We start from the raw sequence: 24015 nt of genomic DNA on the forward strand, positions 1-24015 counted from the left end.
CTTATCTATTAGTGATATTTATTTAATGTAAGCATTTACTCTGATTTATATTTATTTACCAAATTTCCAAATTCCGTGAAGGTGTTCAAGAATGCAGGTGTTTGTGTTAGGAAACATTCTCTCTCTGTGGACTGCAGAGACATCTTTCAGACTTTATCAAGTTGCACCTCAAAGGGGCACAGGATATGTCTCAACAGCATCCTTTTTTGGGAAGAAACACAGATTATATATATATATATATTTCAGAACAAAATGGTCAAGAGGTTGCTGGGCGGCGCACTCCACTGCCGGTGCCTAGTGACAGAGAAGACCAATCTCGAAATTATGTAATACCGAAGAACTTCACCGCACTCCACGAGGTATGGATAAACGTATACTTTATTGCAGTCAATAACCACCTACCCGTTTCGACTCTCCAAGGAGTCTTGATCACGGTAAATGAGTCCCTTTTTACTTTCCCTTTTTATACTCAATATCCTTTCATCATGCACAATGCATTCTGGATATCGTAGTTTACACAACTTAAAAACAATCCCATTCCCATTTTAAAACACAAAAACCTCATCTCTTCTGTTTTTCAATAATCTTTCAGTTCTTTATGGCTATTTGTATTCATCAATCTCTACATTATTTCTTATTATTATTTACAATGTTTCACTTATTCCACTTCACAGTCAGAGGCATAACTTATTAGCCATTTACTCATAGAACACGGGCTTCTTTGTATATAGTTATACATCCATATTTAAACTTGAATCATTCATTATCAGTCAAATACTTTTCTTCTGGTGTAGTCCTTAATTTTCAAATTATTATATATATATATACTTAAAAAACAAAGGTTACAGGGACGTTATAGTTAGGTGCACATCTCAAACGTACAAAACCACAGAAATTCAGCTGTTAGAGTTATTTCAAATAACTATAACTCGTGTCCTAAGGTAACTCTAACTCACCCCCTCACCATGCACAGTTTTCTCATCAATAAATCTTACAGTGATGTTAACAATTATTTTTTTAAAGATGTCATGGGTGCTGTACTATCTGGGGTAATTAGAAGTGGATGGTGAGGGTGTAAGTTATAGTTACCTTAGGGCACACATTATAGTTACTTGAAATAACACAAACTATAACAGCTGAATTTCTATGGTTTTGTATGTTTCAAAAGTGAGCCTAACTATAACGTCTGTGTAACCTTATTTTTTTTTTGTGAATTTCTATGTTTTTTTAAAGTAAAGTAATTTTAATTACTTTATGTTAATTCAACCTCCGCCTCACACAGCCTTTGGCCCGGCACAGCAGAGTTTGGCCAAAGCACTCATGAAGTGCTTCTTTGTATGGTGGAGATGTGATCATATTCCTATTCATCAAAAAAAGTGTATGCAAAATCAGCAGGAAATGTGCTAGGGGGTCCTTTTAGTAAGCTCTCCATTTTCCAGGGAAAATGGGGGGAAGACTTTGCATATCACAGGCGGGTCATCTAAGCAAGTTTACATACTTGTAATTTTTAAAAGTTTAGAACACAATCTGTAGTTTCAGCAGCAGATGACAAGAAAGAACCCACTTGTTATAGATACTACATGAGATATTGCAATCGAAAAAAGAAAGAATGCAAACACTTCCATCAAGTATTACAGATAATTGTTCATGCTGGAAATGCAGAGAAAACACACTTGGCTTGCTTTGGCTATGTGCAAAAAGTAAATAGGGGACCACAGGGGGAGCCTCAAGGCCCCGCGGTCCCAACCGGCTCCCTGCCTCCTGCAGGATCCAGCATTGCTCCCACACGCAGAAAGCTGCTGAAAATGCATCTCACTGCATGTTGGAACATAAATAGTTATACTTTGAGGATTGCTTACTAGTTTTGAATTCAATGCCTAACCCAGTTTATTCATAAGAAAACAATACCAAACATATATCCAGTGCAATTGTGAATTAGCATTCAGTGAATGGTGTAGGTTCATTTCTCTATAGTGACACATAAGCAATAAAAAGTTCATTTTTTTACATTATTTTATACAACAGTCAATAATGACATCCATATCTATGCAAATGTATTGTAATTAAATGAGGTGGCATTTAAGCTCTTTCGATAAGCTGTAACTTACAAACAAATTGGATAAGATACGGAAAAAATACGATGCGAGGGAGAGGATACGATCAGGATTGTGAACAGATTCCCTTCCCAGCCGTCATAAATATAAAAAATGATATAGCTGAGTTTTAAAAATGTTGTTCCACCCCTAGGCCTGCTTTGTGAAGGATGAAACTTTCATAGTGATTCGCACAGGGTACTCAGATTGAGGGCGAAGCTTCAATAAAGCTCAACAGACACTCTCCTCTTGGTACTGCAAGAACAAAATAGCAAAGTATCGTCATTGCCAATCTTTCATTCCCTCTTGAGGCCCAAAACCTCAAAATTAACAAAGGTAGGAAACATGCCACGATCTTCTTGGTACAGCAGGTGCTGAAGTAGTGGTATGTTATTGTCTAATATTTTTTCGCTTTCCCCCCACCATTACCATTGCAGAGTGATTACAAAATTAACATATTTTCATCGAAATTAAAACTTAAGTGGGGATAGTTTTTGTCATAATCATGTAAAATCATATTGCTCAAAAAAGGTCTTTAAGCTTTTTCTTTGTAAAAAGTTTGAAGAAGATCGAAACTTCCTGTTGCTGAAATTATTAATTGCACACCTATGATGTAGTGGTACTCTGCAGACCTAGAAGATAAAAATACTTTATCTTTATTTAAAACAAAATCAGAACTGCTTTATGTACAAAAATAGCAAATGTTAAAACAAATGTAAAAGACGTATTAATTCAAAGGCATCTGGCACACTAAAGAATGATATTACAGTATAGCTCAAGCTTTGCCCAAAATTGCAATCAGAAAATATTTTATAAATATACTTTTTAAGTATGTTTCTGTGCATTTTACAAAGGATATGAGAAGGACACTGTGACAAGCTGATTTTTAAACAGTAAGGCTTTTGATGTTGTAGGCCATTTCTTCTGCCACTTATAATGTTGAGAGCCACTAGGGGACGTTTTGCAGTATTCAAATTTTTTGAACCTGCTGTTAAACTCAGAAATTCAGTTAGTTGTAATTTTGTGATAAGTATGCACTGATCATTTTGCTGTGTGTGCTATTGTATATATTTTTGTTTTTAATTGTTATGAATTTTAGGACAAATAAATTGAATTGTATGTCACAATTTCTACCTCGTTTATATTGGCCTATCTCTGTATCACCACCATTATGATAACCTCCAACTATATCAACTTGTTAAGTGCAACACTGTTTTTACCTTTATATCGTATACCATTTTATCAGCCTTATCTATTAGTGATATTTATTTAATGTAAGCATTTACTCTGATTTATATTTATTTACCAAATTTCCAAATTCCGTGAAGGTGTTCAAGAATGCAGGTGTTTGTGTTAGGAAACATTCTCTCTCTGTGGACTGCAGAGACATCTTCCAGACTTTATCAAGTTGCACCTCAAAGGGGCACAGGATATGTCTCAACAGCATCCTTTTTTGGGAAGAAACACAGATTATATATATATATATTTCAGAACAAAATGGTCAAGAGGTTGCTGGGCGGCGCACTCCACTGCCGGTGCCTAGTGACAGAGAAGACCAATCTCGAAATTATGTAATACCGAAGAACTTCACCGCACTCCACGAGGTATGGATAAACGTATACTTTATTGCAGTCAATAACCACCTACCCGTTTCGACTCTCCAAGGAGTCTTGATCACGGTAAATGAGTCCCTTTTTACTTTCCCTTTTGATACTCAATATCCTTTCATCATGCACAATGCATTCTGGATATCGTAGTTTACACAACTTAAAAACAATCCCATTCCCATTTTAAAACACAAAAACCTCATCTCTTCTGTTTTTCAATAATCCTTCAGTTCTTTATGGCTATTTGTATTCATCAATCTCTACATTATTTCTTATTATTATTTACAATGTTTCACTTATTCCACTTCACAGTCAGAGGCATAACTTATTAGCCATTTACTCATAGAACACGGGCTTCTTTGTATATAGTTATACATCCATATTTAAACTTGAATCATTCATTATCAGTCAAATACTTTTCTTCTGGTGTAGTCCTTAATTTTCAAATTATTATATATATATATACTTAAAAAAACAAAGGTTACAGGGACGTTATAGTTAGGTGCACATCTCAAACGTACAAAACCACAGAAATTCAGCTGTTAGAGTTATTTCAAATAACTATAACTCGTGTCCTAAGGTAACTCTAACTCACCCCCTCACCATGCACAGTTTTCTCATCAATAAATCTTACAGTGATGTTAACAATTATTTTTTTAAAGATGTCATGGGTGCTGTACTAACTGGGGTAATTAGAAGTGGATGGTGAGGGTGTAAGTTATAGTTACCTTAGGGCACACATTATAGTTACTTGAAATAACTCAAACTATAACAGCTGAATTTCTATGGTTTTGTATGTTTCAAAAGTGAGCCTAACTATAACGTCTGTGTAACCTTATTTTTTTTTTGTGAATTTCTATGTTTTTTTAAAGTAAAGTAATTTTAATTACTTTATGTTAATTCAACCTCCGCCGCACACAGCCTTTGGCGCGGCACAGCAGAGTTTGGCCAAAGCACTCATGAAGTGCTTCTTTGTATGGTGGAGATGTGATCATATTCCTATTCATCAAAAAAAGTGTATGCAAAATCAGCAGGAAATGTGCTAGGGGGTCCTTTTAGTAAGCTCTCCATTTTCCAGGGAAAATGGGGGGAAGACTTTGCATATCACAGGCGGGTCATCTAAGCAAGTTTACATACTTGTAATTTTTAAAAGTTTAGAACACGATCTGTAGTTTCAGCAGCAGATGACAAGAAAGAACCCACTTGTTATAGATACTACATGAGATATTGCAATCGAAAAAAGAAAGAATGCAAACACTTCCATCAAGTATTACAGATAATTGTTCATGCTGGAAATGCAGAGAAAACACACTTGGCTTGCTTTGGCTATGTGCAAAAAGTAAATAGGGGACCACAGGGGGAGCCTCAAGGCCCCGCGGTCCCAACCGGCTCCCTGCCTCCTGCAGGATCCAGCATTGCTCCCACACGCAGAAAGCTGCTGAAAATGCATCTCACTGCATGTTGGAACAATACTTTCATCGCTTTCTCTGCATGCATGTTAGCGGGCAGGGAAAGAGATGAAAACTCCACTTCAAGCAAATGGAAGCATTTTCACAGCTCCCACTTGCTGGAACCAGAGTGTTTGCTTTTCCTTGGCACAGCTCCTGCCAAGCTAAAGCAAAAAAGCTACCTCCCGAGGGTGGGTACCTCGAGAGGTAGCAGCAGCTGGCCCTGGGAGATAGCAGTCCCCACGGCAATCTATGACCCTGGGGGTGGTGTTTGATGCCCAGGGATTTGGGTGGTCCCTGGGGCCATACATGGCGCAGGATGGGGGCCACACGGCCCCCCTCCTATATTTAAAAAAAAGTTATTGGTTCCAGCAAGGAGGTGGTGGTCCCCGGGGGGGTGGGGTGGGGGGTCCGCACAGTGCTCTCACTCTCTCTTTTTTATATTTTTATAAACTAGCCTTGGGGATGTGGTGGTCCCTAGGGCCCTGGGTGGTCAGCGCATGATCATTTCAGCCAGCAAAGATGATTTTGCTTTACATTCCTGACTGCTAGAAAGTATTGTTATTTCCCTAGCGCCAGAGGCTTTTAATGATGCTTCAAGTTGGGAAGACCTTATGGCCATTGCTGTTGACATCCTTTGCACCTGTGTGGACTCCCTAGTTTGATGCACTGGTTGTATGGAGCGGGTGTGCTCAAAGGGATGATTACTTCACTTAAGTTAAGATTAGTCAGTGGTCTCCCGTTGTCTTTAATGGCTAGATGCAAATTAATTTCCTGACCATCGGGTGAACAGACTGGAACGTTTGACCCTTGAAGATAAGTTGGCGGCAAGGCTCCTTTTCTTTTTTTATGCATTTTGTGCCGCTTGTGTTGCACGTTTGGTGAGGTAGAGACGGTCTCTAAGGGTTTTTGTGCTATGTCATTAGTTATAGCATAGCAATCATCTTCCGTTAGGTCCATTTTGTTAAGGGAGTTCAGTGCATCTGGAGACTTGAGTTGGATTTAAGGAACATCGCTTGTATCAAGCTCTACCAAGGTATTTGATTCAATGGCGTTCTGCTCCCCCTGTATGGAACTAAACTTTGGGTGCATACTGAGATGACCTTCCTTAGAGTTGACAATGTGCCTTGTTGCCTGTTTCATTCTGGACATTGGATATATACTAGATGTTGCCTCCGATGCTGCTAGCACAATTCTATTCCTTGTTTTTCTGGCTTATATTTTCTGCTCTTTGATTTGTTACCAACGTTGAATCCATTCAAGCTTACTTCTTCAATTTGTGGCTGCTGCTTATCTGTCAATGTTGCCTCTTTAGGTTCTTGTCTTGTTGTCTGTTCGGGCACGTACCTTGGAAACTCAATAGTTGGTGGAGACTTGTGCGAGTCCCCTTCATAGTTTGTATGGTGTTTATTATTATTTTGCGATTGATGGCTATTTGACAATTCATTAACTAGATTCAGCTTTTTTATATCCATGATGCTTGCTATAACCATTGGCAGAGTACTTACCTTGTCTATGATGGGACCACAAAAACAGGTTAACTGATTGCTGAATAGATTACTTGAACTCTAGTGATGATGTCTGTTAATGTTCCAATTTTGTATTTATTCCTGTAATCCCGTATATCCGATTGCACATTAAGTGCTTCAACGGACGGACCTAGATCGTCATACTGCAAGATCATTTTTGGTGGTGAGATAGTGTCTGCTGAACTATTTGTGTTTACTAGGGCAATATACAAGGGTATATGTACAGTTACTTTCTCGTAAGACTGGTGTGGGTTTTTTGAAGACCTAGATGCAGGGTTCTGATTATTTGGGCTCCCATTGTATGCTGCTGCAATAGGTATTGTTGATGTGGTGTGTTCTCTTGACCCCTGCCTTCCTCTATCAGGTTGGTCATTTTTACTTCCATAGCCTGTATAAGGCCTGCATTGCTAGAGATATAAATGGATCACAAACAGGAGTTGTCCAGAATGTCCACATTTTCCTTGAGAATGATGTTATCCTCCTGTGTGATATCCGCACTTGGGATGAGTCTTGGAGTTGAGTGGGGGAATGTTGTAGTGTAGCCCTGAGGGTTTGTGATGGGTAATACTAGTTCATTCACTTTATCAGAATGGTTAACCTGAGATTTGCTTTTTGGTGAAACAAGTATTTCCTCCTTAGCTAGAGCCTTGATGTCACCATATCCAATAGAACAATCTGGGGCATGAATTAGTGCATACATTGTTATCAAGTTTAAATCTGAGCTTCATTCATGGTGGGCTTTAGTGTTCAAGTTATTTCCTGGAGAATTCCCTGCCCCTTCCGGTCCTTGATCCGGGGTTTCTCTGTGGCCTTGATTCCAAATTTCGCTGTGATCTTGACTCACTGTTGAAGCAAGGTGTTTTACTAGTAGGCTTGTTTTCTGAGGGGTTACCGGATTGGGAAGACCTGCTAAAGTACCAGAGTTTGAGTAGATTGCCACTCCAGGGTCTTTTAAGAAGGTAACTTGGCGCTTGGGTTTGATTTCACAAAAAAGTTCAATACAGGTGATATCAGTGGACACCCCTGGACATCGCATGGCTCGCCACATGTTTCACTTATTTTAATTGATTTATTGTTTTTTAAAATCTTTTTTAAGGGCCCTCTTCTGATTTGTCGGTTTCTGTCCGAGCTGCTGTCTTATCTTACCGGGTCTCACCTTCTTGATGTTTCTTAATTTAATCAATGCACTCGATTCACTGGGTTCTCTATTGTGCTGATTTGGTAATAATGCTGGGGCTAATGCTAATGACCCTGCTCTTCCGTCAGCTCCTTAAGTCACAGTACAATGGTGTCTTAAAAAAAAAGAGGGTTATTGGTGATGTTGTCTGTGCAGATAGTACTGCTGATTGCACAGTGGAGAGAGGAGTTTGGGGGGGGGGCAGACTACAGGGGGGGGAGGCTTGCCTGCTTGCTTGATGATTGGTTGCTAAGCAAGCTCCCTAGTTTGCCAATTGATTAATACGCTGGATCGTAAGCTAGTTTCTTTCTTTTTGAGAGATGAGCTCCCTAGTTTGCCAAATGATTTGTACTCTGGTTTGTGAGGTAATTTTTAAGAGCTAACAACCTCAAGATACCCCCTGAACGTCATTTATCTCCAATGTGAGCCCAAAGAGCGCCACTACACCCCTTGTACCGTCCTGTGGTCTAGGTTAGCCTAGGGGAGCACAAGCACGCTCCGCTTGGTTATCCCTCCGTACTTAATGTCCTGGATGAGATGAGCTCCTAATTCCTGCTAGAATTGCCGGAGTTGTCAAGGTTGTTAATACCACTTGGATGATCAATGAGAGGCTGCCTACGCTGGGGTGAAATTCAGTTGGCGCACATTCACCACACTCCCCGCACACTGGTGCACACTGCGGGCATTATACAGTCCCTGTCTTGGAGAGAAACTTACTGGGAAGTGGGGAATATGGTGGGCGACCTGCCAGGGGGGAGCAAGCTGCGTCGGCCGACTATTGACCACTTCTGCTCCTGACAGAGACCGTGGCTCTGAGCCTACTATCTTTCCTTGCACCTGCACTCTCACCGTGCTCTTAGCGCCTTGGTCTCCTGTGATCCTTTTGTCCTATGGTCCTATTTTCCTGCTGCCAGTTACTGCTGTTGCAAATTCTGCTATTACTGCCGGGGTGTTCCTTTGGCATTCAATGGTGTCTGGTAACTGATTACTGCTGGCCGTTATGGCAGCTCTGGCACAGGCAGCTCCAACGGTTCTGGGCTACGCCACAACGTTCCTCACTGCGGCCCGATGATAGAGGGCGATGGAGCAGAGGAGCTCCACTGAACCTGCCGCAAGTGTGGTGAAAGTAGGCGGGCCTACATATCCTGAGGAGTGGGAAGGCGCTCAGGGGTCTTGAAGAAGCAGAGCAAGGCATGGCAGGGGCAAAGGCAATGCCAACCCAGCACAACCATAATCCAATCTAGTCGGCCACAGCCACTGGTGAGCCAACAGTCCAACAGTTCCACAGCTTGCACGCACCTGCAATAACAGCAGCAATGGCAGCAACAGCGGCAGTGGGGTGGGACTGATTGTGCTGCAGCCGCCAGTCACCAGCTCAATCAATCCTCAGCGAGCATGCCTGACGTCCTTGCCTGGACCGCAGCCGAGCTGGGGGGCCCCAACAGCAACAATGACAGTAAGAGCTAACTGCTCCCTCATGGCCCATGGCTCTGGCTTATCCCTCAGTCTGCCCGTAACACTAAATGCAAGTGACACTGTACAAATCTGGAGCAAGTCGTGAAGGAGGCGCTGGTCGTGAGCTTCAAGTGGGGAGAGCGGAAAAGCGATTGAGGTGGTCCAATACCATCCTACCAGGCTTGCATGGCAAGGCAAAAGAACTAGTGGGGGCGAGAGAAATGATATTACATGCCACACCAATGACCAACAACAGGCGTGCAACAAGCAATAGGTGCAAAAGACACTCGCAAAAAAGCCAACTCTTGAAAAGGGAGTTAAGAAAGGCCACCAGGAAACTAAAATCTACAGACATCCTCACAGCCTCTTGGGAAAAAGTTCAGAACCTGAGGGAAGAATATAAAAAACAATTATGGGAAGACAGGAACGCAAAGAAAGAAGCATTTTGGACAAACATAATCTACAGTACTAAACAGTCTAACTCCAGGATATTCTGGGAGATTGTAAACGGCTTGAACAAGCCAGGAAGAAGGATAAACAACTCAAATATCCAGGAAGCTGCCTGGGTCGATCATTTGACCATAATGTTTGAAGCAGCCTGGGTCAATCGTCTAGCCATAAGGTTTGAGGGGTTCCCTTTGCCTGAACCAACGATCGCACAGGTAGGAACAACATGCCTGTGTAACAGCCGTCGCATTAATGGTTTCCAATACGGGAAAGGTCATACATCAAATGAAACAAGCACAAGTTCTGAAAATCTAAATCTATACTTGCATGATACATTTAAGAAAATAATAATAAAAGGCAGAAGAGACGGCGCGCCAGAGCCCAATGCAATCCCCCAAGTCATCTTAAAATGGGACCCGTATTACTGGACAGGCCCTCAATCAATCCTATATAGAGAGGTGTAATCAACAGGCGGTATTCCATCGAGTTGGCTTGGCTCAATCATCAACCCTGTCCATAAAGGTGGAGACCATAAAAATCCAGCTAATTACAGGCTAATTGCTTTATTCGATGCAGAAGAAGTTATAGGTAGGTGAATATGTCAGTTACAACATTTACGTTTTGAACTAAAAACAACACACACATTCATTAGTTAGAGTTAGCTGAGCTATAACGTGTGCTCCCGCCATGCACTGCTTTATGAACTCACATATTACAACACTCATGGCATGTTCTATGGCATCATTTATGACATCACTGATGACATCTCGAAAACATCACTGCTGACATCATCCAATGAGTTTCTTAGTTTGTTTTATAGTTACATAGTGGCAGGTGGCTACCATATTACTTTTCTACCTTAATTTGTACAGCCTGTGTCCAGCTAATGAGTGTGTTTACAAAATGCATGTGCTCCTAATGTGTCATAAATGTGTAGAGGTACTGAACATGTTGTAGATCTTTGCATGGAACAGTAACTCTGTGTGTAGGTGACCGCTGACAACTTGTGTTCAGCGTCCTCAACACAAGCTTTTGTACTGCATACTAAATATTGTAAGCAGCCTTGAGTAATTAGACAAAATCGTCACAGCATAACAATTTCAATATAACATAGAACACTATGTGCACTAGGTACTAAACTATTTACATGTGCTTCTTCTGCTTCAGAAGATGGGCTATCTGTAAAGGTTTCACCACAGTATGAAGGCTGCAGGTAATATAATCTTTAGAACCTTCAGACCTTGGTTATTTTAAGAGAATAGTAGCGTATTTTCTGGCAAGTGTTGGATAGAGTGTACACTGTTCTTTGTATATAATTTTTAATACTCTGTGGTGTATTTCTCATGAGAGTTTCACTGTCTGCAAAAAGTGTGGTGCAGAGTAAACTTTGCTATTTAGAGTAAACATCTGTTACAGCACCCATGTTTCTACTCATATCAACTTCATTTCTCAAAACAGGTTTGTGACTGTGAGGGGTTTGATACAGATAAAAGCTGTCCATAGTAGAGCATTAATTTTGGAACAAAAATTGAGCATTTTGAATACCTTGGCTTTCTCTGAACAATTGTATACATATTGAACTTTGTGTGCAATGAGGGTTTCCCATGTATCTGTCGTTGATTGTTAATGTGAACTAGGCTACCTGTGAAGTTCATGGTATAGTGTCGATGTTGCACACAACACATGTTTGCTACATACAAGGGATTTGTATCTGTGAGGGCATTATTAATTCTTCATGTTATTCTGAGCTATTTTGTACATACCCACAAGCCTCTAATGCCATACAAGTTATAGAGTAATGTGTACAAAAGAAGCTTGGGTGATTTCTCAGTGATGTTATCCATTATATTGTTTGAGATGTCATCAGTTATGTCATTATTGATGTCACAGAACATGTCATGAGTGGTGTAATATGTGAGCTCATAAGGAGTGCATGGCGGAAACTATAGCTGGTGAATTTATGTGTTTTTTTAGTTCAAAACATTACTGTTGTTGCTGACATATTCACCTAACTATAACATTACTTTAACCTTTGTTTTTTTTAATTGAATATATATTTTCCATGAAGTGCTATCATCAATGATGCCATATCAGATATAGTGATGTTACCAGTCATGTAATGAGTGATGTAATATGTGAGGTAATTATAATGCATGTTGAGGGCGCAAGTTATTGTGGCCTTGGCGAGAGCGCCAGCCACAACTGTTGTAGGAGCCAGCCACTTTGTTATTTTTTCGGTGGGAGCCCTAGTGCTCATGTAGGTTACCCACAAGCTTGATTTCAGTGATTTCAGTGGGGGCCGCCGTGGGGAGACTCAGGGTTCCCACAGCCTCTGCTGGCTTCCCTAGCAGAAGTCAGCCATTTTGTGGCAGGTGCACCCTGTGCCCACTTGGGGCACCCACAATTCTGACTATTGAGGGCAGCAGGGAAGCCCCAACGCCCTAAGACCCCAGCTGGCTCCCCAGCCACAACCATACTGGGTGTTGACGGGAGCCGGCACCATTCCTTTGCTCCCGTCCAGGTGGGACCAGCAGTTTCTTACTGCTCTTGCTGAACGTGAGCAAAGTTCTGTTTTCTGCCCAACAGAGTGCGAGCAGGGTATACCTGCAAGCTCCCAGGCAGAAAACAGCAGTGTCATGGGGGAATGAATCTATCTCTTAGACATGGCAGCCGTATTGGGTCCAGAAAGTTGGCTTCCCCAGGGTGAATCATCGGCTCAGAGTAAAGTAACCGTTTAGACCGGGCGGGAAGGACAATGGCAGAATAACAGCCAAACTGGGCTGGAATGAGAGGGCAGGGGTGTTGACTTTGACAACGGAGGCCAAGGAGGTGGGGCAGGGGCCGAAATTTTGTTGGGGACAGCACAACAGACAATGTCAGGCCAGGCCAGGCCCTGCGACCCCCCCCGTCACCCCCGCCTGCCACCCACACAGTGCTCTGTGATGGACATCTTACCTTACGTTAAAAAAAAAAACAGACCCAAAAAACCTAGACATTCACGGAAAAATACAAAGATTGAAGTGATGTAATAGTTAGGAACTGTCTCTGGGTATCTTCCTGCGACGGACTCCATGCCACGGCTTAGTACAGCATGGGCTGGCAGTCTGTAGGGGTTTAGCTGCCTCCGAGTGATTTAGACATGTTGCTAACTCCCTGATGTGCACAGCCAAAGGTTGCATGTACTGTGTAGTTGGCTGCCTGTGGGGGGCTGTCACAGGGTCTGGTCGCAAGCCAGGGCCTGCAGCCAATCCCTCACTATGCACGGCGGAAGATCGTGGGCAGCAGGGGGTTGGGTTTACCTATGGTAATAAAATATTGCTTTACGTTAAAAAAAAAAAAAACTAGAAATTCACAGAAAACAAAGGTTAAAGTAACGTTATAGTTAGGTGTGATAATAAGATCTGTTTTTGTTGAAAAAAAAACAAACCTTAGAAATTAACTGAAAAAAAACAAAAGTTAAAGCAATTTTATAGTTAGGTGTATATGCCAGTGACCACATTAACGTTTTGAACTAAAAAACACACAGAACTTCACCAGTTATACTTAGCCAAGCTAACTATAACTTCCACCCATAACTTGCACCCATTTGGGATGTTATCAGTGATGTCATAAATGATGTCATAGAGCATGTCATAAGAGACGTAATATGTGAGGTCATAAGCAGTGCATGGCGGGGACGCAACTTATAGTTAGCTCTGCTAACTATAACTGATGAATTTCTGTGGCACTTTCAGAGTTCAAAACATTAGTGTTGTCACTGAAATGTTCACCTAGCTTTTACATTAATCTTTGTTTTTGTCAGTGAATATATATATATATATATACACACACACACACACATATAGTATACTTAGGTATGTTTTTCTGGAGCAATAAAGGTGGACATTATCATATAAATCATGTCTGTGTAATGGAAGTCATATAACGGTCAATCAGTTTTAAGGATCGGATATCATGGGGGTGTACTGTAAACTGTAATGCAATATATTTGTAATGTAATTTAATAACATGCAAAAATCACTGAATAAAACTTTATTTCCAGGCCACATGTACATTCATGACAACTTCTAAAGCGATAAAGGTTCTTCAACCAATAATTATCAGAATATGACAGCTGTAGAAATTACAAAGCTATTGCTAAGCACCTGCCTGGAGTGAATCTGTGTTCAAGTGAATTCTTCCATCGTGGTTATTAGAAAGATGGGAGGAAAGAAAATGATTAAATGTCTATCATAAGGGAAGTACAGTTTAGTGACCCGAGTAACTAACTGAAAACATTGAAACCTAGAAGCACCACATGCAAGCTTGGGTGTTACTCAGATAATTTTGTAGGTTGAAAACATGAACATAGTGATTTAGAGTTTCAAAGAAACAGTTTACTTGTAACACCACTTTCAATATAGCTTGCACATTTTACTTTTTTCTTCACATATTCGTATTCATGGAGTTGGTGCGCTTTGTAAAGGCCCACATTTACTCTTTGCAATTACATAAGCCTGCCTTTTATTTTTAGTGTGTAATACATTTTGGGGATAGGGCCACAATATATAAATACACAATACGCTTAATATAAACATAATAGCGAACATATATGTTATTTTTTATAACATTTCTCTACAGTCAAATAACAATATATGTAAATGACTAGTATTTTTGCGTGAACTTTATATTTCTCTGAAATGAATGAATGAAAATCTTAATCCAGCACAATGAACTTTCATAAACCCAACATCTCTTTCATAGTGGCTCCGACAAGGGGTATATTTTTAGCAAATTATTTGGCTTTTTAATCCCGGTTCAATAAAAATTACTGATCCTATTGTTTCCAAAACACAACAAGTTTTTTTCATTTTAAGTTGTTCTGAAAAGAGTGTTAGCTCTTATTGCCAACTTGATGCACGTACTACAAAAATGGAACCATATAAAGGCATATATAAAAAGTTGCACGAAGTATTTGTTCTTGCCTTACACACCTCATGACGGGCATTATTATTTTACTGTTGCACAGTTAGAATATCTGTTCTTGGGAGTTCAGTGGTACTGCAGCATGCACATTGGAATGTTCTGTTATGCATCCTAATATGTTGCACTTTATTGTACTGACACTAATTCACCACGCTGCACTTCATCCTAGGTACTTAAAACCACTACACTCCATTGTGTGAGCGGCACCCCACACACTGTACTGCATCCGAAACACAATTAACAGACTACACTGCTCTGAACCATAGTAAAACAAATAACCGACTGTAATGCATCCCAGTAATCCTAACTACAACACTGTGCTGAATCATGGGACACTATTTTGCCACACTGCTCCTCAGGATCACTTACAGACTATGTGGAATTGCGTCCACCAGGGCACCTTGAGAAAGGTGCCAAAGTGTAGCTGTTGATATGTGTGGCCTGAGAGGTAGTGCAAATTAAATTGATATAATGTAATTTAGACTTTAGACTAAGAGAATATATTGATACGATACTGAATTTCTAATGGTTAACGAATTAAAAATGCATGCAAAAATTAGTGAAATGTACTTCTGTGCAACACCTAATGAAATACTTTAACAAATCTTTCTCATTTGAAATAAAATGTATTATTCATATTAATTAATGAAGTATTATTATTTCTGAATTCAAAAGTTTACATATTACATGTGATTTATTAAAAAGTATTCATTAAATTTATTGTTGGAATTCTCTTGCGAGTTCACTGACAAGATATCTAAAAACTAAATATTGTGGTACAGAAATATTGTGTCAAAAATATCGAGCACAAAAATATCGTTTTCCTGTACTTCTAATTGAAAATACAAAAATATTGAGAAAAAAATAGTTTTACACTAATATCGAAATATATACAAAAAATATTGCTTTTTAAATATATATAGTTAAAAATAGTAAACATTAAAAATATTACCATTTAACAGTAATATAATGTAAATTACTTTTATTTGAACAATATAAAAAATATATAAATATATACTTATTCAAACAGACACACATAAATGTATAAGTTATGTTTTTTTACACATATATAATGTAAACTATTGTTAAAAGAATTATAATTTTTTTTTTGTATTTTTTTTAATTTAATAACATATATATAATAAATTGAACACCATACCAAATAAGCTAGAAAAATGTTTAAAAAATACCTATTCAAATAAAAAATAAACAATATAAAAAATACATTTCATTAAAAATATAATATATATTACAGACATTACTAATTCGAAAAACATAAGAATATTATAATTTTCAACAATATAAAGGGAAAGGGTTGGACTCAGGAGGGATACAATTTATTATCATCACTCCAGTTGGTGCAACAGTAGGGAAAGCATTGGACTCAGGAGGGGTAAAATTTATTATTATCACTCCAGTTGGTGCAACAGTAGGGAAAGCATTGGACTCAGGAGGGGTAAAATTTACTATTCCCACTCCAGTGTATGCAACAGTAGAGAAAGCATTGGACTCAGGAGGGGTATCATTTACTATTCCCATACCAGCCTGTGCAACGGTGGGGAAAGCGTTTGACTCAGGACAGATCAAATTTACTATTCCCACTCCAGTCAGTGCAACAGTAAAGAAAGTGTTCGACTCTGGAAGGGTAAAATTTACTATTCCCACCCCAGTCAGTGCAACAATAAGGAAAGTGTTGGACGCAGGAGAGGTACAAAATAATGTGCCCACTCCTGTCTGTGCAACAGTAGAAAAACCATTGGACTCAGAAAGGGTAAAATTTAATATTCCCACTTCAGTGTGTGCAATAGTAAGGAAAGTGTTGGACTCTGGAATTTTTTTTTTTACTATTCCCACTCCAGTTGGTGTAACATTAGGAAAAGCGTTGGATTCAGGAGGGGTAACATTTACGATTCCCACTCCAGTCTATGCAACAGTAGGAAAAGCGTTGGACTTAGGAAGGGTACAATTAACTATTCCCACTCCAGTCTGTGCAACAGTAGGGAAAGTACTTCACTTTAAATACATACCTCATTTTAATACTTTCATACAAATATGAACCTATTAACATAAAATTGAATGTATACATTGAAAAACAATTAAATAAAATAATTATACATTGTTTAAATAATTAATATAAGAACAAATGTACATACTTAATCATAAAATAATGAATACTGATTTTGAAAAGTATATAAATTACAATACATAATTAACTTGCCACCCTGTACCCCTACAAACCTCACAACCTGCTACAACACTATAAATTATAATTTTACAATTACATTTAAAATACAAATAACTTAAAATTACAAACCATATTTAAAAACATTGACAACAATTACACAAACAATACAAAACACAGACAATTCAAATATTATTTAAACACATAAAGAAACGTATAAAATAATATTTCCTACCTTAAAACCTCAATATTTCTGTCAACTATATTTTATACGCAATAGTTCTGTGTCACGATATTAAAAACTTGATATTTCTGTAGCTCAATATTTTAAATAGATATTTTGTATGAACCCCTCTTTTGTGTTAGCATTAGTGAGGCCTGTTAAAGCTTGTATTTTTTGACAGTGCAGAAAATGATGATTTAATTTCATAAGTTGAGTTTTCTTTCCGAATACGTTCCCATGAGAAGATTAGATTTCAGTAGTAGACCCTATTGTTTAGACAAAGAAAGAATGTATTGTAGTTCCCCTGAAAGCAGGACATTGTGGGACATGGATTGCCATTATATACAATTGTTTCAAACTTGCCTGGACTCACACAGATGGAAGGTGTTCCCATGGAAGGCTTGAGAAAGAACATCTGTGTTTCAACTTGGAGTTGTGTGATCGATTATTATTGGATAATGCCCCTTCAACGTGATATGGACTGATACCTTTGGCGAGCCAGAATGCTTTATGAATTTTAATATACTGCTGATGAGCTGGACTTTGTTCAGATGCTGCTCAGATTCCCGACCCAGATGCTCATGAGGAGACCATGAATACAGTGCCCCTTGGAGCAGTATCTTCCTCTCCGCTTTTCCCCCTTAGGATGCCCCATTGAGACTTAGAAACCTTTCCATCCCCTTCAGAAGACTCTTGATTGAGCTTCTGATAGGCTGATGCTTTCCCTTTTAACCTATCTTTTGCCCACCTTAGTTAGTAGCCTTCAGTCCTAGATGATGTTTTTCCAAATTATTTTTGCCCATTTTGTCTTTTACCCGCATGTGTTTTGCCCCACACATGTATTTCCTTGATTTGGCATGTTGTAGAGTTTCTCATAGCCCAGTCTAAATTATGACTCTACTGAATAGAATTGCCAGATTATGAGCAATGCTTAATTTCTGTATCTCAGATATTCATTTTAATAATATGTATTGTCCTTCTTAAATGCTTTGGTTTGTTAATGTTAGTTTGTCCGAACGTATTTCGTCGCCTTGGGCAACCGTTGGTGATAATGTATTTTCATAATTTTGTTTTGTGAATAGTTCACATGGCTTTGAGCCTGTGTTTGTAATAAAACTCCTTAACTTTATTTTCAACTGGAGTTGTCCTTCCGTGGCCACATTGGTCATGTTGTTTGAATTTATTGAGTTTTTGTTAAAATTGTGTTAGTAGTTCTATCACACCACTTACTGGGTGCAAAGATACATCCACCTTGAAGGGCACAGATTCCTGCGAAGGATTAAAATGCTCCTACAAAACACACTTAGGGGGTCATTACGAGGCTAGCGATCTTGAGATAGCTAGGGGACCGCCATCACCACCGGGAACAAGGTTCCAGATGTGCTGACAGTGGTCAGACTCGTGGCCAACCACAGCGTGTTGATCATGACTCCTGTTTCTGCCAGCCTTTCCATGATGGGGACCCCGCCATGGAAAGGCTGGCGGAAACACAGTGCCGTGCTGGGGGCTACATGTGGACCCCTGCGTTGCCCCTGCTTGTAGCATGTGCAGCACAAGGGCCCCCCTGCCCAGCACCCTTGGAATGCACACTGTCTGCAGACAGTGTGAATTCCGAGGGTGCTGGAGTGCTACAATATTGGAATGTGCCGTGACGAATATCGTAGCACTGTAGCTGCTGGTCAGCCAGGCGGGAAGTCGTAATACAATGTTCCAGCAGGTCAGCCTGAAGGAAACATTGTAAACAACAGGGGGGGTGTTGTGGGTGACGGCATGAAGGCAGGGTCCTCCCCGCAGTTTTGGTGGGACCACCAAAGTCGTATTGAGGCCCTTAGTTTCTGAAGTGCCTTGCAGAAACCGCATGCAGCAGTGTGTTATGCATGATGCAGTAATGTGAAAGAGAGGTCCACATGCTGTATATACAAACCTAGTACCTTAAAGTCCATGTGTTTATCGAGTCATGATTTTGGGAACTGTCAGTACATGTTCGGGGGGGGGGGGCATAAATCATCCAGAGGCTACTGGGCCTCAGTCATGAGGAGCTGGGGCTGTTTGCTGCTGATGTCCCATGGTCCGTTCTACTATGGCTTTGCAAACATCATGCAGGTACAATGCCTGCTTCACTTCACTGTCAGTGGTAGCAATGGCAAGCAGTCACAAGCTTCTTTCAGAAGTAGTGTGAAGGTGCACAAGCTCAGCATTCAACAATCATGCAACAGTGCAATAACTGATTTACATGTACTTTCAAAGCTCAATATTCCACAGAACAGGCTACAGGTATAATTACTACACTGGTGCTTGAACTAATGACCCTGGATCCTAGCCCCACACTGCTCCTCCATTGAATGCCCCTCCTTTAAGTAATTCTTGGCAGGTTACCCCCTTTCGAGTTCAAGCTCTAGGGGGCAATTATCAAGTCTCAGGTGCACAGTAATTCATTCGATTAGTTTGAAGTGCTCAATTACTTTATCAATTCTAGGACTACCACATTTCTATCCATAGCAGTATTATCTAAGTTCTTCTTGTGAGGGGATCCTAAAGCATGCATCAGTCCCACTCCCTCTTCCAGGAGGTGACATGCCAATTGGAGGTACTATTCAAGATTGGGCACCAGCTGCAGCAGGCAGCAGCAGAGACCACCATCCAGAAACAATGGTGGTGTGCTGGGGCTCAGAGAACACCTGGGCCTCCACCTGGCAATGGACCTGCTTTTGGGTCTTGGTTGAGGTGTGGTGAATCCGTTTTTGTTTTTACTGGGACTCAGGATTTTAGCTTAGCCTTTGGCTTGCAGGCATGTGCCCCATCACTTAGTGACGTTTAACCTCCTTAGCTTGCTCTGCTTTATTTCAATTATTTTATAGTTTATAAAAATGTTTTGATTTGCATTATCAGTGCCACCCTGTGAAGGCGTCATTATCAGCATCATGATCAGTGATGTACATAGACATTGTTATCATGTCCCTTTCTCAATTACGTGTGATAGGAACATAATGTGCACTTGTTGGGGATTGTTTATGTAATTGCTGCCACAAGTATGTCTCCTTATCAGTTGTTTAGGAATAAACCTGCGTCAGGGACCCTACACGATCTGTATAAATACATCTCACACAGACAAGGTCATTAGAAGGGTTCCTTCCAGATGCCATCTATGCTACACATCACCTTGCTGTAGAACTCGGCCACGGCACTGGCAGATTAGGTTAATCATATCTAGCTCTCATTAGGGTAGAGATTAGCTTCTCTTTGCTAGGAATTTTACATCTCTTGTTTATTGTAAGATGGTGGGGGTTTTAATATTCACAACTCTCATCTTCACAATTCTGCTTCCTTTACTGTTCATTATCCTAGTCATTGCAGCCAATCAAACTTCCCAGGGGTAAATTACTTCAGGTAAATGGCTCTCCCTCTCAATTTATAGTCACCTGGTTATTATCCTAATATGGTGCCTACTCTCTGGGAATTCCCCCTATAACCCAGATAACAAACAATGTTGTCCAACAATGCTACAACTGAGTGGCACTCATATAACAAAGGAAAACATAAATTATGAATGTCCATAAATGAAATGTTCATCCGTAGTATATGTCACAGTGTTCTTTATTCTTCTTATCAATTCTTGTGTTCAACAATATTCCCGTCACAGTCTTTTCACATTGTCAATACGTGTTTCATCTGGGGAATACCCCTTTGACTCCCTCAGGACTCTCTACAACCGATGACAACCAATATGTAACACTTCATAATACATATATCAGTAATTAACCCTTCACCATTCAGAGAGATTAATACAAAATCTTTCTCGTGAAAACCGTGTATAATCATCCTTAATATATCCAACCCCACACCCTCACTATTCAGTGAGTTTAAACCGTTTTGCATAAATTCCTTGTAACACATCCCATTGTTACATATAATTTACAAAAGTTATTATATACACAAGCACCCCGTGAAATCTTGACTTCCAGTGCTTGACGACTATTATTCTAAAATTAATTCAAAGTCACTGAACTAACCCCATCCATAAAAAATATGATCAAACTGATACCTGATCTCAATCAAAATGATGCCGATTTTAGAAATTAAATTGTTGACCGACGGATATCGAATGATTATTATTATAGATCTGTAATTGAAATAGTATGTTAAGCCAATATTTGCTGTATTACCCAATGCCTATACTCACAGTCAATAAAATACTGTTTACATTGCTTACCTCGTTGGGTATGTTTCAAACCTAGTATTAATATGGATGCCCCTCAAAAAGCAAATGAGCGTATCCTAGGGAAAAGAGGTTTAGAACAGTTACTCTCTCTCTCCCAGTAATCGTTATTCCCTTCATTCTTTATAACCATCCTGACTCCCTCTTACCTAATACTCGGTCGTGCCGTGCTCCGCGAGTACTACGGAGTTGATCTATTGAAATAACACGTTGTGTTTCCGCGTCTTTAAAGCTCGCCCTTCCGAACCCGTAGAGATAGAAAGAGGACTGATGTCCAAGACTTTGTATTTTAGCAGCTCCTACGAGCCTGTAGACATAAAGAGCGGACTACGGCGACATCGCTCTCATGTTGCTTTATTTCAGAACTTTATGTTAAGTATCAAGTTATAACAATCACATGATCATAGTTATTATATAAATCTCACATATGTATTGTGAAGTAACTATTTTAAATATACTTAACTAACTTAAATATACAGGAATTAACTCCCTAATATCGTCGCTTCTATTTGCAACAATTTATACAATAATTTTATGTACATTATAAAATTAGTATGTAGTTTAACTACCCCTTCTCCAAATATTACTAATGTCCTTGTGTCACTTATTTGTTCCTCCTAGATCCATAACATGTGTTTGTTGCTCATGTACATCACTGATGAGCTTAATGTCTTATAATGTAAATCATTCATCTGTCTCCAAGAAAATATTCTAATTCATGGTCTGAGTTTAGGCCATGTTCTACTGCTCCCAAGTGCATAATCCAAATCGATTCCTTTCTTCTTAATATCAGTTCCCTATTTCCACCCCTTGGATTCATTTCGCAATAGTCAAATCCCCCAAAATTTAAATCCTTATGTGCTTCCTGCATCCTACACGATCTCATGTGCAAGGCTATAGGGTAACGTTCATCTCCTTGCCTAATGGCTCTCCAATGTTCTGCAATTCTGACTTTGAGGGACGAATAGTACTACCCACATAGATCTTATCACATTTGCATATTATCATATATACAACATACTTCGTATTACAGTTTATATGACCTTTAATATTGCCAATTCCTTGAAATTCTTTCTTTCCGTGCCATGCCCATCTACACATTGCACAGCTTCCACACTTATATAAACCTGTATTATGTACATTAAGCCAATTCGGCTTCGTTTTATCTCTCAAATAACTCGGGCTGAGAATATCATTTAATGTCATTCCCCTCCTATGTGACACATCCGGTTTGTTTCCAATATATTTCTTTAGAGTCTGATCTTGTAGTAAAATTGGCCAATGTTTCTTCATGATTTTGATTAATAAGGCAGAATTACCCGTGTAGTCCATCACTATTCTTACTTTCTTATCATTTGCGTTCTCCTTATTCTTCACTTTTGTATGCTGCGCCAATGTATATGTATATCTTTTTCACGAGAAAGATTTTGTATTAATCTCTCTGAATGGTGAAGGGTTGATAACTGATATATGTATTATGAAGTGTTACATATTGGTTGTCATCTGTTGTAGAGAGTCCTGAGGAAGTCAAACGGGTATTCCCCAGACGAAACACGTGTTGATGATGTGAAAAGACTGTGACTGGAATATTGCTGAACACAAGAATTGCTAAGAAGAATAAAGAACACTGTGACATATACTACGGATGAACATTTCATTTATGGACATTCATAATTTATGTTTTCCTTTGTTATATGAGTGCCACTCAGTTGTAGCCTAGTCATTGCAGCTCATGCTTTCTATCGAAGATTGCAGTCATTTCAGTAAATATATTGAAAACTCTCCTGCATCTCCTTCATTGCCTGTGTGTGACTGAGACTTATTGCTAACCAGAGAAAAGGGTAACTTCCGTTCCACCACCACTCCCTGAGATGTTGCAATCTAGAGTCCGTGCGTAAGGCTGCCAGAAATCACCTTTGCTGTCTGAGTTTTTGTAAGGTACTGCTTGTGAGCCCGGAGGGTTAGGCAGAGAGTTGCGACTTGTTGTAGGAGTGACTCAGTCTCCTACAAACAAAAGTGCAGTTATCCCTAAACCAGCAATCTTGCTTAGGAGCGAGAGTCCAAATTCGACAAAGGTAGAGTGATTGGGTCACAGGGGTCAGAGGTCACAGCAGCATACAGCAGATGCAGGAGTCAGTAACTGTGCTGCATGTTCCCTCAGCACAGCTCACAAGTCCAGAGTAGTGGTGCTCCCTTGGTACCGTTGTGGCACAATCTGCCTCATGTACACTTTATTTGCCATAGAGGCACAGCCCACTTCTGGATAAACATCCTGGGTTCAGCAGCACAACTTATGCAAAGAAACAATCCACCTGGGGCACAATTTGTCGCTGATGTTCTCGCCCTGAACCGTTTGTGAGGGGAAAATGAACACATTCTTCTGAAGGCATGTACGTGGCTCTAAACAGTTTTCCTTTTCTGACAGACCCACGCATTATCGGGGGTCAAACTGCTTCTGGCTCTCCCTGGACAGTCACACCTTCTGCATGGTTGCATGCTCCTTTCCTCTTTCAACAGGCAGGATGGCTACTAGGCACTTCCGGTCAGAGAAACTGATTCTACCATCCAGGAAAGGCTTCAGGTGATGTGCCCAAACTCTAGGAAGCTGGCTGCCAAGGAGGCACCAGCTCTGGCTGCACAGCAATTCCCTAAATATTCTGCAGCACATTCCGT

At 39.9% G+C, this 24015-nt stretch overlaps 1 protein-coding gene and 1 long non-coding RNA gene across 7 annotated transcripts in view; one reads left to right on the forward strand and one right to left on the reverse strand.

Moving 5' to 3' along the window:
• Positions 1-24015, reverse strand: part of NMRK1 (nicotinamide riboside kinase 1) — a 290988-nt gene that overhangs the window by 2561 nt on the left and 264412 nt on the right. For 3 of the 6 annotated variants that reach the window (XM_069229270.1, XM_069229245.1, XM_069229300.1), the window contains one exon: positions 357-2725. The exons of the other annotated variants lie outside the window; for them this stretch is intronic. In XM_069229270.1, the coding sequence (XP_069085371.1) occupies positions 2700-2725 (26 nt within the window). In that variant the 3' untranslated portion in view covers positions 357-2699. Of the gene's footprint in view, positions 1-356; positions 2726-24015 lie in introns of those variants that run through there. 6 annotated transcript variants of the gene reach the window in all.
• Positions 298-23093, forward strand: LOC138288081 (uncharacterized). Its single transcript, XR_011202339.1, has 3 exons — positions 298-359; positions 3585-3697; positions 22855-23093. It is a non-coding gene; the product is annotated as an uncharacterized lncRNA (long non-coding RNA).

The sequence above is a fragment of the Pleurodeles waltl genome, chromosome 1_1 (genome assembly GCF_031143425.1).
Source record: "Pleurodeles waltl isolate 20211129_DDA chromosome 1_1, aPleWal1.hap1.20221129, whole genome shotgun sequence".
In the NCBI taxonomy this organism is placed as follows: domain Eukaryota; kingdom Metazoa; phylum Chordata; class Amphibia; order Caudata; family Salamandridae; genus Pleurodeles; species Pleurodeles waltl.